Source organism: Numenius arquata, chromosome 9, assembly GCF_964106895.1.
Source record: "Numenius arquata chromosome 9, bNumArq3.hap1.1, whole genome shotgun sequence".
NCBI classification, from domain to species: domain Eukaryota; kingdom Metazoa; phylum Chordata; class Aves; order Charadriiformes; family Scolopacidae; genus Numenius; species Numenius arquata.
The window spans coordinates 61,734,245-61,746,825 of NC_133584.1; the positions used below are offsets into that span (position 1 = coordinate 61,734,245).

A 12,581-nucleotide genomic window follows, 5' to 3' on the forward strand; every position below is an offset into this window, starting at 1 on the left:
GGCCCGTCCCTTCCTTCCTGCCGGCTCTGGATGTTCTGTTCCCACCCGGACTGACCGGCGCTGAGACTGAGACCGGACACCGGCACCGTCCCATCACCCGCCACCTCCATCTCCGTTGTTCCACCGGTGAGTCCAGGGCAGAGCTGTGGTTCCCGCCATCCCTCCCCGTGTTCGATCTGCGTCTCCCCAGTCCCCCGTTGCGCTCTCTCCATCCCAACCCCCCAAACTGCGCCATTTTGGGTTGGGGGTCCCACGGGCAGCGGCAGTTCTACCCCCACAGGGTGGGTGGGGGAAGGAGGTGCTCCCAGCCCCCCCGGGCCAGCTCCCCACCGCAACCCGGAGGGTCCTGCGTGCCCCTCCCCTGCACCCCAGTTCTGTGCGAGGGAGTCAGACAGACACACGGACAGGATGCTGAGGGCTTTATTCATCCCCAGCCCCGACATGGGGAGCCAGCCCCCGGGACATAGAGTCCCCCGGGACACGCAGCCCCCAGAGCCCCCCAGCTCGGCAGAAGCGCTGATGCAGACGCCCCCTCCCCGCTCAGGGGGTCTTGGCTTTCCGGCGCTGGGTGCCCCAGAGCAGGAGGGACAGGGACAGGGTGACGGCTCCCAGGACCCCGCAGAAGAGCAGCACGGGGAAGGTGCCCTGCCAGGAAGCAGCAGTGAGCGGTGCTGCCCCCCCCCGCCATGCTGCTCCGGCTGGGGGGACACTCAGAGAGGGGGGGGTCCTGTCTGGTGGGCTCTCACCTCACGCAGGCACTTGTAGCCATGGAAGGGGCTGTTGCAGAGGCACTGGATGAGTCCGGGGCCATCCGGGGCACAGGCGGCATTCTCAGGGCACGGCCAGGCTGGTGGAGCAGAGCAGGGAGGGTCACCGGGCTGGGGCCACCGCTGCCTGCCAACCCCCGACCAGTGCCGGGGACTCGGCACCCCGTCCCCTGCCGTACCGAGCTCCCCGGAGCTGTTGCAGGGGTTCCTCTGGCCCTGGCAGAGGTGGCTGCTCCCGCTCGTCGTCACCTCCTCCCAGGCGCTGCTCCCGCCCGGGCACTCCAGTGCCAGCGGCACCGCGCTGGGGGGCAGAGCTCAGCACCGGGACCACGCACCGGAACCACAGCACGGAGCTTGGCACTGGCACTGGGGATCGGAGCTCAGCACCGGCCCCGCGTCGCCCCCACCCCGGTACTCACAGCCGCTGCAGGAGGGTGAAGCCCAGGAAGGAGCCGTCGGGGAGGGCTGTCAGGGGGTTCTCCGTCAGGTCCCTGCAGACACACACCAGGCGCCATCGACCCCCCACCCACCACCGCCCCCCTGGTGGCCCACAAACAGCACCGTCCCTGGGGGTGCCCCTGTGCGGGGCAGGTGAGGGCTGTGGGACAGGGTGGGGGTCCCCTCTCCGCACCACATCACTGCGGGGGGTAAGGGATGAGGTACCTCTGGGGTCACAGAGTGGTTTGGGTGGGAAGGGACCTTTAAAGTCCATCAAGTCCCATCCTCTGCCATGAGCAGGGACATCTCCAGCCACACCAGGCTGAGGCAGTATCGGCCTGGGGAGGCCCCCAGGAGGACACCAGCCACCGATCTCACCTGGACCCTGAGCCGGTCGGTGGCTGCAGCTCTGGACATGGCCAGCTCTGCCCCCCCACCCCCCCACCCCGGGGAACAGCCCACCCACCAAACCCCTGTCTCTCCAACTTAGTGACAGGGACGTTGTGTGACACTGTGACAAAAGCCTTACAGCCACCAAGACATGACATCGGTGGCTCTTCCCTTCGCCAGCACGGCCCCTCCCTCGCGGAAGGCCACCGGATTAGTCAGGCAGGATTTGCCCTGGGTGAAGTCGTGCTGGTTGTCACTACTGTCCCCGTCACCCGCACGCCTTGGCAGAGCCTCCAGCAGCGTCTGCTCCACGCTCTGACCGGGCACAGAGGGGAGGCTGCCCGGCCAGGGGGTCGTTCCCAGGGTCCCCCCTTTTAAAACTGGGGGTGATGTTTTCCTCGTTCCAGTCCCTGGGGACTCCCCCAGCTCCTCAAACGGGATGGAGAGGGACTGGTGTCCCTGGGGTGCCGCGGGGCTCGGGGACAGCGGGGTGCTGGGGGGACAGGGGGATGGTGGGGGTGGGGACCACTGAGGCAGGGGCAGTGCTGGCCCATCGGGGGGAGTCCCACCTCCCCCCCACACACACACCCACACCCCTCCAGCCCCTCACGGGGGTACAAGGGGACACGTGGACTCACAGGACGATGGCGGTGGTGGCCTCGGCCAGCCCCGGGGGGAGGCTGTGCAGGGAGCAGTTGCTCAGGTCCAACCTGGGAGGAGGCAGCGGTCGGGGGAGGGACGGCAACACCCCCTGCACCCCCAACCTGTGTGACCCTCGCCCACACACACCCCCCCGTGACCCCCTCCTGCACTCCCTTGGCCCCTGCATGTCCCCCAACACCCACCCCTTGCCCCCCCTGCGCCAGGCACCCTCCTGCACCCCCTCGAGCGCCTCCCAACACCCTCTGTGCCCCCAGCACCCCCCCCGTGCACCCCTCGTCCCCCACCCGTACACCCCCTGCCCGTCCCCCTCCCATACCCCAGCAGACGCTCCGGGTGGGCTCCCCGTTCCCGGCAGCAGCGCCCCTCGCTCTCGGTACCGGCCCGGGACGCACAGAACCGGGCCACCATGGAGCCGTTCCGCGGCGGCCCCGGACAGAGCCCGCACACCTGGGGGGGACGTTTGGTGGGGCACGGGCACCCGGAGCCCCCCCCGACCCGGGGCATCTCTGACCGCTCCGCACCCCCCGGTCCCGGAGCCCCCCGACCCCCGGGTAGCACTCGACCACACACACCCCCCCGACCGGGCACTCGCTGACTCCCGGGCACTCCCGACCCCCCGGCACCCCCGGACCCGGCATTCCCCGGTCCCGAGCACCCCCAAGCCCCGGAGCCCCCCGATCCGGGCACCCTCCGACCCCTGGGCATCCCCGTCCCGGGCACTCCCGACCCCCCCGCCCCCGCCCCACCGGGCACTCGCTGACACCCGGGCAATCCCGGAGCCTGCCAATCCCTCGGGCACCCCCAGACCCCCCCACCCCACCGGGCACTCGCTGACCCCGGTCTCCCCCGAAGCCCCCCGACCCCAGCATCATCTCCGACCCCTCGCCCCCGACCCCCGGCCGTCCCCCGGTCCCGGAGCCCCTCGACCCCCGGGCACCCCCCGATCCCCGGCACCCCTACCCCCTTCCCCCCCCGGCCGGCTCCCCGCCGCTCACCGCGGCCCCACCGGCGGCCCCGGGCCCCGCCAGCAGCAGCAGCAGCACGAAGCCGCCCATGGCCCCCCCCGAGCCCCGCCCCCCCGAGCTCTTCCGGCACCGCCCCCCGGCGCCACAGCGCCCCCTGGCGGGCGCGGCGGGGAGCTCCGCCCGGGGGTCACCGAGGGGCCGTGTGTCCCCCCCCGGCGGGGGGGTGCCGGGGCGCGGTGACCTGCCCCGGGGTAGCGGACCGGGACCGGGACTGGGGTCGCGGGGGGGGGAGGGGGCGTGCGTGACGTCATCGGGGGGCGCGGGGTGAGGCTGGCGCTTGCGTCATCGCGGCGCGCCGGCGGCTGTCACGGGCGCACGCGGGTTCTCGCCGCGCCGGTCGTTGCCGCCGGTGAGTGTCGCACCGGGGCCGCCGTCCCGCCCCCCGCACCCCATCCACGCAAGGTCACGGTCACACACCGCCCCGGAGCGGGCCCGCCGGCATCGGGACCGGGGAGGGGGTGGACCGGGGAACCGGGGCTGGGGGCAGCGGGGACCCTGAGGGACCGGGGGGGGCGGGGATCGGTCCCCGGGACTGAGGGGACACCGGTTAAGGGGGCGGCCACACAGCTCGCCTGCCCCCCCCCACCTCCCCAGTGGCCTGGGGACAGCGGGGCTGGGAGCGGGGTCACCGGGGAAGGGGGAAGCGCGAAGTGGGGGGACACCGGAGGGCGGGAGGGGTGGGCCACGGGCGGGGTCACCCGGGACACCGGGGGACGGGGACACCGGGGGACGCCGAGGCTGGTGGCAGCGGTGCCCCAGGGCCACCTTAGGTGGCCCCCCTCGGCGTGGGGACCGAGGGTCCCCGGGGTGCAGCCCCCCCCCCCCCCCCGGGGTGCGGGGCCCCGGTGCCGGCGGCGGAGGCGGGATGACGGGGACGTGTTTAGTCTGCGCCGCGGAATGTGGCGGGGTGACCTTGGACCCTGGACGGGCGTGAGGACGGCGGGGGGGGGGGGGAGGGCGTGCGAGGCGCTGCCCTCTCACCCACTTCCTCTGGGGATGGAGGGGGGGGGGGAACGGCGGGACACACACACACACACGGTGCCACAGGGCCCCCACGGAGGGCAGGCCCGGGCAAAGCCGTGCCAGGGGGGAGCCAGGATTAATCCCCCCCCACGCACAGGATTCCTGGGGGGATCAGCAGTGCCAGCCCCCTCCCCCTCCCCCCGCTTGCCCCCCTCCCCCCCCACACACTCTGGCTCTGTACCCCACCACCACCACTGCGGCATGGGGTCCCCGCACCCCCTGTCCCGCATTTCCACCCCCCTCCAGCACTCGCCACTCCTGGCTCTCTGCTCCCCCCCCCCCCAGCTCCGTGTCTGCTGGTGCAGGTGGAGGCGGGGGGGTCTCTTCTTGTGCCCCCCTCCCTGCCCCACTCCTGGCCTGGCTGCCCCCCTGCTCTGTGGGGGCTGGAGCCGGGGCTGGGGGGTCACAGGGGGGTGCCAGGGCCAGCGGTGGCTCAGGTGTCCCCTCCCCGTCCGACTGCTGCCCAGAGCCTCTGGGGCCGGCGATGTCCCTCTGTCTGTCCGTCCGTCCATCCCGGCCGTGTGGGGAGGGGGTCGCCCTGCCCACCCTCTTCTCAGCTGGTGTCGGGGTGCCAGGACCCCCCGACACCACAGCCTGGGCTCCGCTGCCCCCTCCATCTGCCCACCCCAGCCCCGTCCGTGGGTCCTGTGGGGCCGGTCCTGCCGGGTGAGGGGTCATGGGGGGGCACTGCACCACGCTGTGCCCTCCCCGGGGCGGGGGGCTGGTGCCGGGGCGGTTGTGCCAGGCTCGGCGGGGTCCTGGCACCGGGGACGGCTCCGAGGGGTTGCCGGTGCCGCGGCGGTTGGGTTGAGTGGGGTTTGGCTGGGGCAGGAGTGGGGCTGCCAGGCTTGGCAGGGGGGTGTCCAGCCGGGGGGGGGGGGGTTGGGTTGCATTTGGTGGGACTTTTTGGCACTGGGGCCGGTTCTACTGGGCTTGGCGGGGATGTCTGGCACCGGGGGGTGTTGGGTTTGGCAGGGGGTGTCCGTCACCGGGGGGTGTTGGATTTGGTGGGGCCGTCTGGCATCCGGGGGGTGTTGGGTTTGGCGGTGCAGCGGGCACCAGGGGCGGTTGGGTTGGGTTTGTTGGGGATGTTTGGCACCGGGGCTGGTTCTGCCGGGCTCAGTGGGGATGTCCATCACCGGGGGGTGTTGGGTTTGGCAGGTCTGTCCGGCACCGGGGGCGGTTGGGTTGGGTTTGGCGGCGCCGGGCAGGTTTGCCGGGCTCGGTGGGTCGCCGTGGGGCCGGCAGAGCTTGGGTGGTTCTGCTTTTGCAACCGTGGCCTCGGTGCTCTTTGGCAGGTTTCCCTTGGCGGGGGCAGCCCGGGGGGGGTGGGAGGAGGGAGGAGAAGGGTTAAAGGCACGTTCTCACCCAGCCTGGCCCCCCCCCCGCGCCAGGTCCTTGGGGCTGAGACACAGCAGCGAGCGAAGGTCCCAGCATCGGCGTCTTGGTGCTGACCCCCCCCGTCCCTCCTCCTGCAGCTCCCAGCGCCAGGGGGATGCCGGGTGGGCGGCGCTGCCGGGGGGGCTGCTGGGGCCCGGCGTGCCCATGAGGGTGGCGGCGGAGGGCAAGGCGGCGGGAGGAGGAGGAGGAGGAAGAGAAGAGGCTCGCCATGGAGTTCACGGCCATCGACTACAGCATCTTCGCCCTGCTGCTGGTCCTGTCCTCGGCCATCGGGCTCTTCTACGCGCTGAGCGGGGGCCGGCAGCGCACCGTGCAGGAGTTCCTGCTGGCCAACCGCAGCATGGGCTGCTTGCCCGTCGCCCTCTCCCTGTTGGCCACCTTCCAGTCGGCAGTGGCCATCCTGGGAGTGCCGGCCGAGATCTACCGCTTCGGCACCGAGTACTGGTTCCTGGGCTGCTCCTACTTCCTGGGGCTCCTCATCCCGGCCCACATCTTCGTCCCCGTCTTCTACCGCCTGCGCATCACCAGCACCTACGAGGTGAGGGGGGGGGGGGGCATGGGGGGGACACAGGGGGACACGTGGCCTCAGGGGGATGAGCTGAGGGTGCCTGGTGGTCCCTCGTCACCCCGTGCTCCCCCCCAGCTTGTCCCGTCCCTGGGCAGTGCTGGGGGGCACCAGGGGCCGAGGTGCTGGGGGAGGGCTCCCTGTCCCCCCCCCTGCCTCCTTGCTGCCTAGGGGGGACACTGGGGATGTCCCCCCCAGCTTGCACAGCGGTGCCCTGACCTGTCACCTCCCCCGCAGTACCTGGAGCTGCGCTTCAACAAGACGGTGCGGGTCTTTGGCACCATCACCTTCATCTTCCAGATGGTGAGTGGGGCTGGGGGAGGGGGCCGTTTGGGGGGGGACCCGGGGGGGGGCAGATCAGGCACGGCTGCAGCGCTGCTCTCCCCACAGGTCATCTACATGGGGGTGGTGCTCTACGCGCCCGCGCTGGCCCTCAACGCAGGTGAGGGGGGGATGGGAGTTGGGGGGGGGGGCCCTGCTGGAAACCCCATCCTGCACTGGGGGGGGGGGCTGCCTCCCCCCCAGCTCGTTAACAGCCTCTACCACTTCCAGTGACGGGCTTTGACCTCTGGAGCGCGGTGCTCACCATCGGGCTGGTCTGCACCCTCTACACCACGCTGGTGAGTCTGGGGGCTGCCTGGCTGCGGGGTGCCCCCCCCCCCCCCAGCCGTGTGTCGTGTCCCCACCACCCCCTCCAGCCCCCGGGGTGGGGGTGACGGTCCTCCCGGTGCCTCCGCAGGGCGGGCTGAAGGCCGTCATCTGGACCGACGTCTTCCAGACGCTGGTGATGCTGGCGGGGCAGCTGGCCGTCATCGTGGTGGGGGCCCGGCGGGTGGGGGGCATGGCCCGCGTCTGGCACCTGGCACAGCAGCAGGGCAAGATCTCGGGCATCGAGTGAGTCTGTGTGTGTGTGTGTGTGTGTGTGTGTGTGTGTGTGTGTGTGTGTCCGTGTCCCGGCACCCCCCCGGGGATGGACACCCCACACCATGCCATGGGGAGAGGGACCCTGGCACAGCGGAGGGGGTGGGTTATCTACTCCTGCCACCCCCTTTCCTGTGGCGTGGGGATGGCACTGTGACCCCCCCCTGTTGTGTGTCCCCCCCCCCCCCGCAGCCTGGACCCTGACCCCTTCCAGCGCCACACCTTCTGGACGCTGGCGCTGGGGGGGGTCTTCATGATGCTGTCGCTCTACGGGGTGAACCAGGCGCAGGTGCAGCGCTACCTCAGCGCCCGCAGCGAGCGGGAGGCCAAGCTGTGAGTCGGGGACGGGGGGCTGGGGGTGACCCCCCCTACCTCCTCGTGTCACCACCCCCTTCCCCAGCCTCTGATTTCCGCCCCCCTCCCCCCTGGCCCCCGCAGCTCCTGCTACGCCGTCTTCCCCTGCCAGCAGATCGTCCTCTGCCTCAGCTGCCTCACCGGACTCGTCATGTTCGTCTACGACCGGGAGCACCCGCTGGCCCCCGGCCAGCGCCCCAGCTCTTCCGACCAGGTGGGTGACCGGGGACCACCCCCCTCCCGTGGCCGGTGGGGCAGGACCCCCCCCTGCTGACCCCCCTCCCCTCCCTGCCCCAGCTGGTGCTGTACTTCGTGATGGACGTGCTGCGGGACCTGCCGGGGCTGCCCGGGCTCTTCGTCGCCTGCCTTTTCAGCGGGTCCCTCAGGTGAGCGGGGTGGACCCCGGGGACAGGGGGGGTCCCTGGGGGGGTCCAAGCGACCCCCCCACACCTCCCGCTCCCTCTCCTTCCTCCCCAGCACCATCTCCTCCGCCTTCAACTCCCTGGCCACCGTCACCATGGCGGACCTGGTGCGGCCCCACTGCCCTGGGCTGTCGGAGTCACAGGCCACCCTGCTCTCCAAGCTGCTGGGTGAGCTGGGGGGGGACACGGCGGGGGGGGGCTATGCTGGCGGCCGGGGGGTCCCCAGCAGCGCCGTGACCCCCCACTCCCCTCCCCAGCTCTCGGGTACGGATTGCTGTGCCTGGGGATGGCCTATGTCTCCTCCATGCTGGGTCCCGTGCTGCAGGTAAGTGGGGGGGGCAGGGCCCCCCCAGCTCCGGCACCCGGCCGGGGGGGTGGCAGGTGCTGAGGACCGTGTCTCCGCAGGCGGCCATCAGCATCTTCGGCATGGTGGGGGGCCCACTCCTGGGGCTCTTCTGCCTGGGCATGTTCTTCCCCTGCGCCAACCCCACGGTGAGTGTCCCCCCCCCACCCACCCAGGGGGGGCTTGGACCCCATGGAGGAGGGGGGCAGTGATGGGGGGAGACCGGGGTGCCCTGAGCCCGGCTGGGGGTCAGCACCCTCCCTCTCCCCCAATGCAGGGTGCTGTCGTGGGGCTACTGGCGGGCCTGGCCATGGCTTTCTGGGTGGGCATCGGCAGCCTGCTGCACAGCATGGGGGGGGGCCGGGGGGGTCCCCCCATCCAACAGCACCACGATCCCCCCCATGGGCAACCTCACCACCATCCTGGCTACCACCACGCTGGCCCCCACCACAGCCCCCCACAGGTGAGCGGGATGGGGGGGCTGCAGCTGCGAGAGGCGGGGTGTGGGGGGGTGCTGCTCCGTGCCCCCCCACCCTCCCCATCCTGACCCCTGTCTCCCCCAGCCCCACGGGGCTGGAGAAGTTTTACAGCCTGTCCTACATGTGGTACAGCGCCCACAACTCCACCACCGTCATCCTGGTGGGGCTCCTGGTCAGCCTCATCACTGGTGAGTGCCGGGGGGCGGGCAGGGGGGGCTGGCAGTGCCCTCCCCCCCCCCCCTCACCCTCCGCTCTGCCCCCCAGGCCCCACACCGGCGGCAGCCGTGGACCCCCGCACCATCTCCCCGGTGCTGCCGCGCCTGCTCTGCTGCCTGCCCCACAAGTACCGGCGGAGGCTCTGCTGTGGGGTGGCCTTCCCTGACCAGGTGAGGGGACCCACACCTTTCGGGGGGGGACACACACATGCACACAGTGGCGGGTTAGTGCCCCCGTCCCGTGCCCCTGCTGCCCCCCCCCCCACTCTGTCCCCGCAGGACGCTGACCGTGCGGACACCGTGGTGAAGAGCAATGGGGTGCCCAACGGCCTGCCCCCCCCCCGGGCGGCGGGAGGAAGAGGAGGGACAGGGCTACATCCGTGCAGAGGGGGCCCCCGCCTACGCCCTGCAGGAGACCTCCTTCTGAGCCCCCCCCGCCCCCCCAAACGGACTCCCCCATGGGGTGCCTGGACATGGCTGGGGAGCACCAAATAACCGGGAGGGGCTGGGTGGGCTGCACCCCCCCCGCACCGGGCTGGTCCCGAGACCCCCGGCTGCCTGCACCGGGGATGCTGCCGGTCCCCCTGCCCCGGCCCCGGGGGGGCTCTGGGACCACGGGTGTGGGGGCAAGTGGGAGCGGTGCCCCTACCCCCCCCAGGCTGGGACTCTGCCCGGTGCCCCCGGCCTGGCCACGTGCCTTACCGCACCGCTCTGGGCCGGGGGGCCCCGGAACCCCCAGGGCGCCGAGCGCCCACCTTCCCCCCCTACCCCCCCTGCCCCCCGTTTCTGTCTTTGTTCCCCTCCCAATAAACGGTTCTGGAGTGCAGGTGTCAGAGGAGCCCCGGGACCACCCCCACAGCCAGCCCCCCCCCCGGAGCCTGTGGGGACATGGGACCGCTCCCCCCGTCCCTCTAAGCCGCGGGGGGGCCCCGCTGTCCCCCGGGAGCAGGCTCCTGGCCAGCCCGGCAGATTTATGGTGGCAGCCTTGGCCCTGGCCCCTTTCCCATGGCGCGAGGCCGGGGCGGGGGGGGGCCCAGCCAGGGGACCCAGGTGAGCGCAGCCGGGGGGGTGGCTGCTCCATGTCTGGGAGGCTCGGGGGGCCCCCATTGCCCTGTGCCCCCACCCGTGGGGGGGCTGTCCCACAGCCCCAGCAGGCGATGGGTGCTCGCTGGGGGGGTTGTTTCAGGGGTTTATTGCTGCGGGTGGGGCCAGGTGCCCCCCAGCCCCCACGGGCATGGCCCCCCCACCCCATCCCTGCCCCCCCGAATGTCCCCAGGGCTCTGGCCCGTGCCCTGCGGGGCATCCCCCTGCCCGCCCTGTGCCCACGGAGCTGGTGGACCCCCCCGGGCAGGATGGGGGTGCGGATCCTGTCGGCACTGGCCCCCCTGTCCTGGCTGCTGCAAGGGAACGGGGTCCCCGTCCGGGGGGGGAGCAGGTGTGGAGGCTCTCGTGGCTGTGGGCACCCCGGGGGGCTCCCCTGCTGCCAGCCCGCTGTCCCCCAGCCCCGTGTGCTCCTGGCTGCTGGTGCCTGCAGCTGCCCCGGGGGGGTCAGGAGCGGGGTCCCCCCAAGGGCCAGCGTAGAGGCGGGAGCGCATCGGCCACTTCTGCAAGAGAGAGGGAGGGGGGAAAACCGGGGGGGGGTGTGCTTTGTCCTGCTGCTCCCACTGCCCCACACCTGGGGACAGGGGGGCCCTGGGGACTGGGTGCTGGTTTGCACTGGGGACACTGGGGACCGGGTGCTGGGCTGCACGGGGGATTATGGAGGACCCCAAGGTGCTGGGGGACACTGGGGACTGGGTGCTGGGGTGCACAAGGAATTATGGGGGACCCCAAGGTGCTGGCTGGGGGGCACTGGGGACACTGGGGATACTGGGGACCCGGTGCTGGGGTGCACGGGGAATTATAGGGGACCGCAGGGTGCCATCATGCAAGGGGGACCCCAGAGGTGGGTGCCGGGGGGGGGGGGGGGTCCGGACGCCAAGGGAGGGGTGCGCCAGGTCTCACCTTCATGGGGTGCAGGAGCGGGTGTGCGGGGAGCGGGCGGGAGGGGGCGGGCGGGGGGGGCCCGCGGCCCAGCGCGTGGCGGAGGTGGGCGATGTGGCGGGTGGCCAGGAGGAGGACGTCCAGCCTGGAGAGCTTGGTGCCGGGGGGCACGGCGGGCAGAGCCCCCTGCAGGGACTGGAAGGCCCGGCGCAGCGCCCGCACCCGGCCCCGCTCCCGCACCGCGCTCGGGGGGCACGGTGGCACCGGGGGGCCCTGCGGAGAGAGGAGGGTGAGCTGGCCCGGGGCCACCCCGATGGGGACGGGGATGGGGACAGCACCCCTCCGCCACCATGCCCCATCCCCGGGGAGCCGGGTGGCCCCAGGACACAGACCCACGGGGTGTCTGTGCCCCCCAGGCTGCCTCCCACCCACCCACATTCTGTGGGGCAGCCCATGGCCCCCCCCCCACCCGCACCCCCCCAGGCTCTGCCCTGCACCCCGGTGGGGTGGGCTGGCGCTGCTGGCGTGCACCCCCCCACAGCCCCCCGGGACTCGGGTGCAGCGGGGCAAGGGGTGGCAGGCACATCCCTGGGGTCCCCACTCCCACCGCATGTGGGGTCCTGCTCCCATGCTCGGCTGGCTCTTACCTGCCCTGCTGGCGGGGGGCTCCCCGAGTCACCAGGGTGGGCAGACGAGAGCCCCGGGGTCCTGCCTGCACCCCCTCCCCGGCAGCGCCGGGCGGCCCGTGGGGGGCTGCAGGCCCCTCTCCTCCCCCGGGAGCCGGGGGCTGTGGTGGCCGGGGGGTGGCCGTGCACGGCGGCCGGCCCCGCTCGGCAGTCCCCGCCGGCGCTCTCAGCCATGATGGCAGCCCCTGCCCGCGCCTCGGCCCCGCGAAGCGCCGGTGGGTCGGGGCGCCCTGGGGAGCGCGGCTACGTGTCCCCCCCTCGCCGCCTCCCAGCACGGCCCATCCCGCCGCCTCCCCCGCTTGGCACGGGGGGACGCGCGGGAGGATACGGGCCGTCCCAGCCACAGCCTCCCCCGGCCGCCCACGGGAGCCCCCTGAGGACCCCCAGGCCCAGCATGGCGGGAGCCACCGAGTCCCCGCAGGGACCAGCCGTGCTCTGGGCTGGGCACCCACACGGGGTCACACCGTGCCCCCCACCCCACGTGCCGCCCGGGACCCCGCCGGTGGGACGGGAACCGGTGCAGGGGGGATGCCGGCGGGTGCCCACAGCGATGGGCGTGAGGGGCTCCACACCTGGTACAGATTGAGGAGGGGGGAGGGTGTCCCCTGGGTGCTGCACCACCCCCTGACACCATCCCCGGCACCCTGGGACCGGGGAACCCCCCGGCGCCCCCATCGCCTGCCGGACAGTGGGGTGAGGACCCCCAGGGTGGCCGGTGGGGTGGGCCAGGAGTGAGATGGGGGAGGCAGATGGGGACCCCGCAGGGCTGAGGGGACCCATGGGGACCCGGACATCCCCGGAGGGGGGGACAACACAACGGGGCTGAACGGGGGGCTACCGGTAGCCCGGGATAGGGGGGACACGCACGCCCCCCACCGCCCCCGAGGCCAGCCCCCGCCCGGCGCA

The 12,581-nt window shown here is 72.9% G+C and overlaps 2 protein-coding genes across 2 annotated transcripts; one reads left to right on the plus strand and one right to left on the minus strand.

Annotated features, from left to right (window-relative positions):
- Nucleotides 1-404: 404 nt before the first annotated feature.
- ATRAID (all-trans retinoic acid induced differentiation factor) lies at nt 405-3,332 on the minus strand. The gene is made up of 7 exons (XM_074154049.1): nt 3,254-3,332; nt 2,575-2,705; nt 2,234-2,305; nt 1,187-1,258; nt 947-1,068; nt 747-847; nt 405-645 (listed from the first exon to the last, which is right to left on the minus strand). The coding sequence occupies exons 1-7, from the start codon at nt 3,311-3,313 to the stop codon at nt 541-543; spliced, it is 663 nt and encodes a 220-aa protein (XP_074010150.1). The 5' UTR covers nt 3,314-3,332; the 3' UTR covers nt 405-540.
- A 2,583-nt stretch (nt 3,333-5,915) lies between these two features.
- On the plus strand, nt 5,916-9,433 carry SLC5A6 (solute carrier family 5 member 6). Its single transcript, XM_074154037.1, is given in 17 exon segments — nt 5,916-6,245; nt 6,510-6,575; nt 6,663-6,714; nt 6,825-6,892; nt 7,012-7,166; nt 7,386-7,526; nt 7,632-7,761; nt 7,845-7,933; nt 8,025-8,137; nt 8,227-8,294; nt 8,375-8,461; nt 8,590-8,664; nt 8,666-8,775; nt 8,876-8,979; nt 9,056-9,177; nt 9,286-9,353; nt 9,355-9,433. Coding segments are annotated over 17 exon segments (1,857 nt in total).
- Nucleotides 9,434-12,581: the final 3,148 nt, after the last annotated feature.

What these genes read in the sequence shown, in the direction of transcription:
- ATRAID (XM_074154049.1), bottom strand. Translation starts at nt 3,313, where the DNA reads ATGGGCGGCTTCGTGCTGCTGCTGCTGCTGGCGGGGCCCGGGGCCGCC. An exon ending in TTCACCCTCCTGCAGCGGCT is followed by an intron (nt 1,069 to 1,186) that starts GTGAGTACCGGG and finishes TCTGCCCCCCAG; the next exon opens with CGCGGTGCCGCTGGCACTGG. An exon ending in CAACAGCTCCGGGGAGCTCG is followed by an intron (nt 848 to 946) that starts GTACGGCAGGGG and finishes CTGCTCCACCAG; the next exon opens with CCTGGCCGTGCCCTGAGAAT.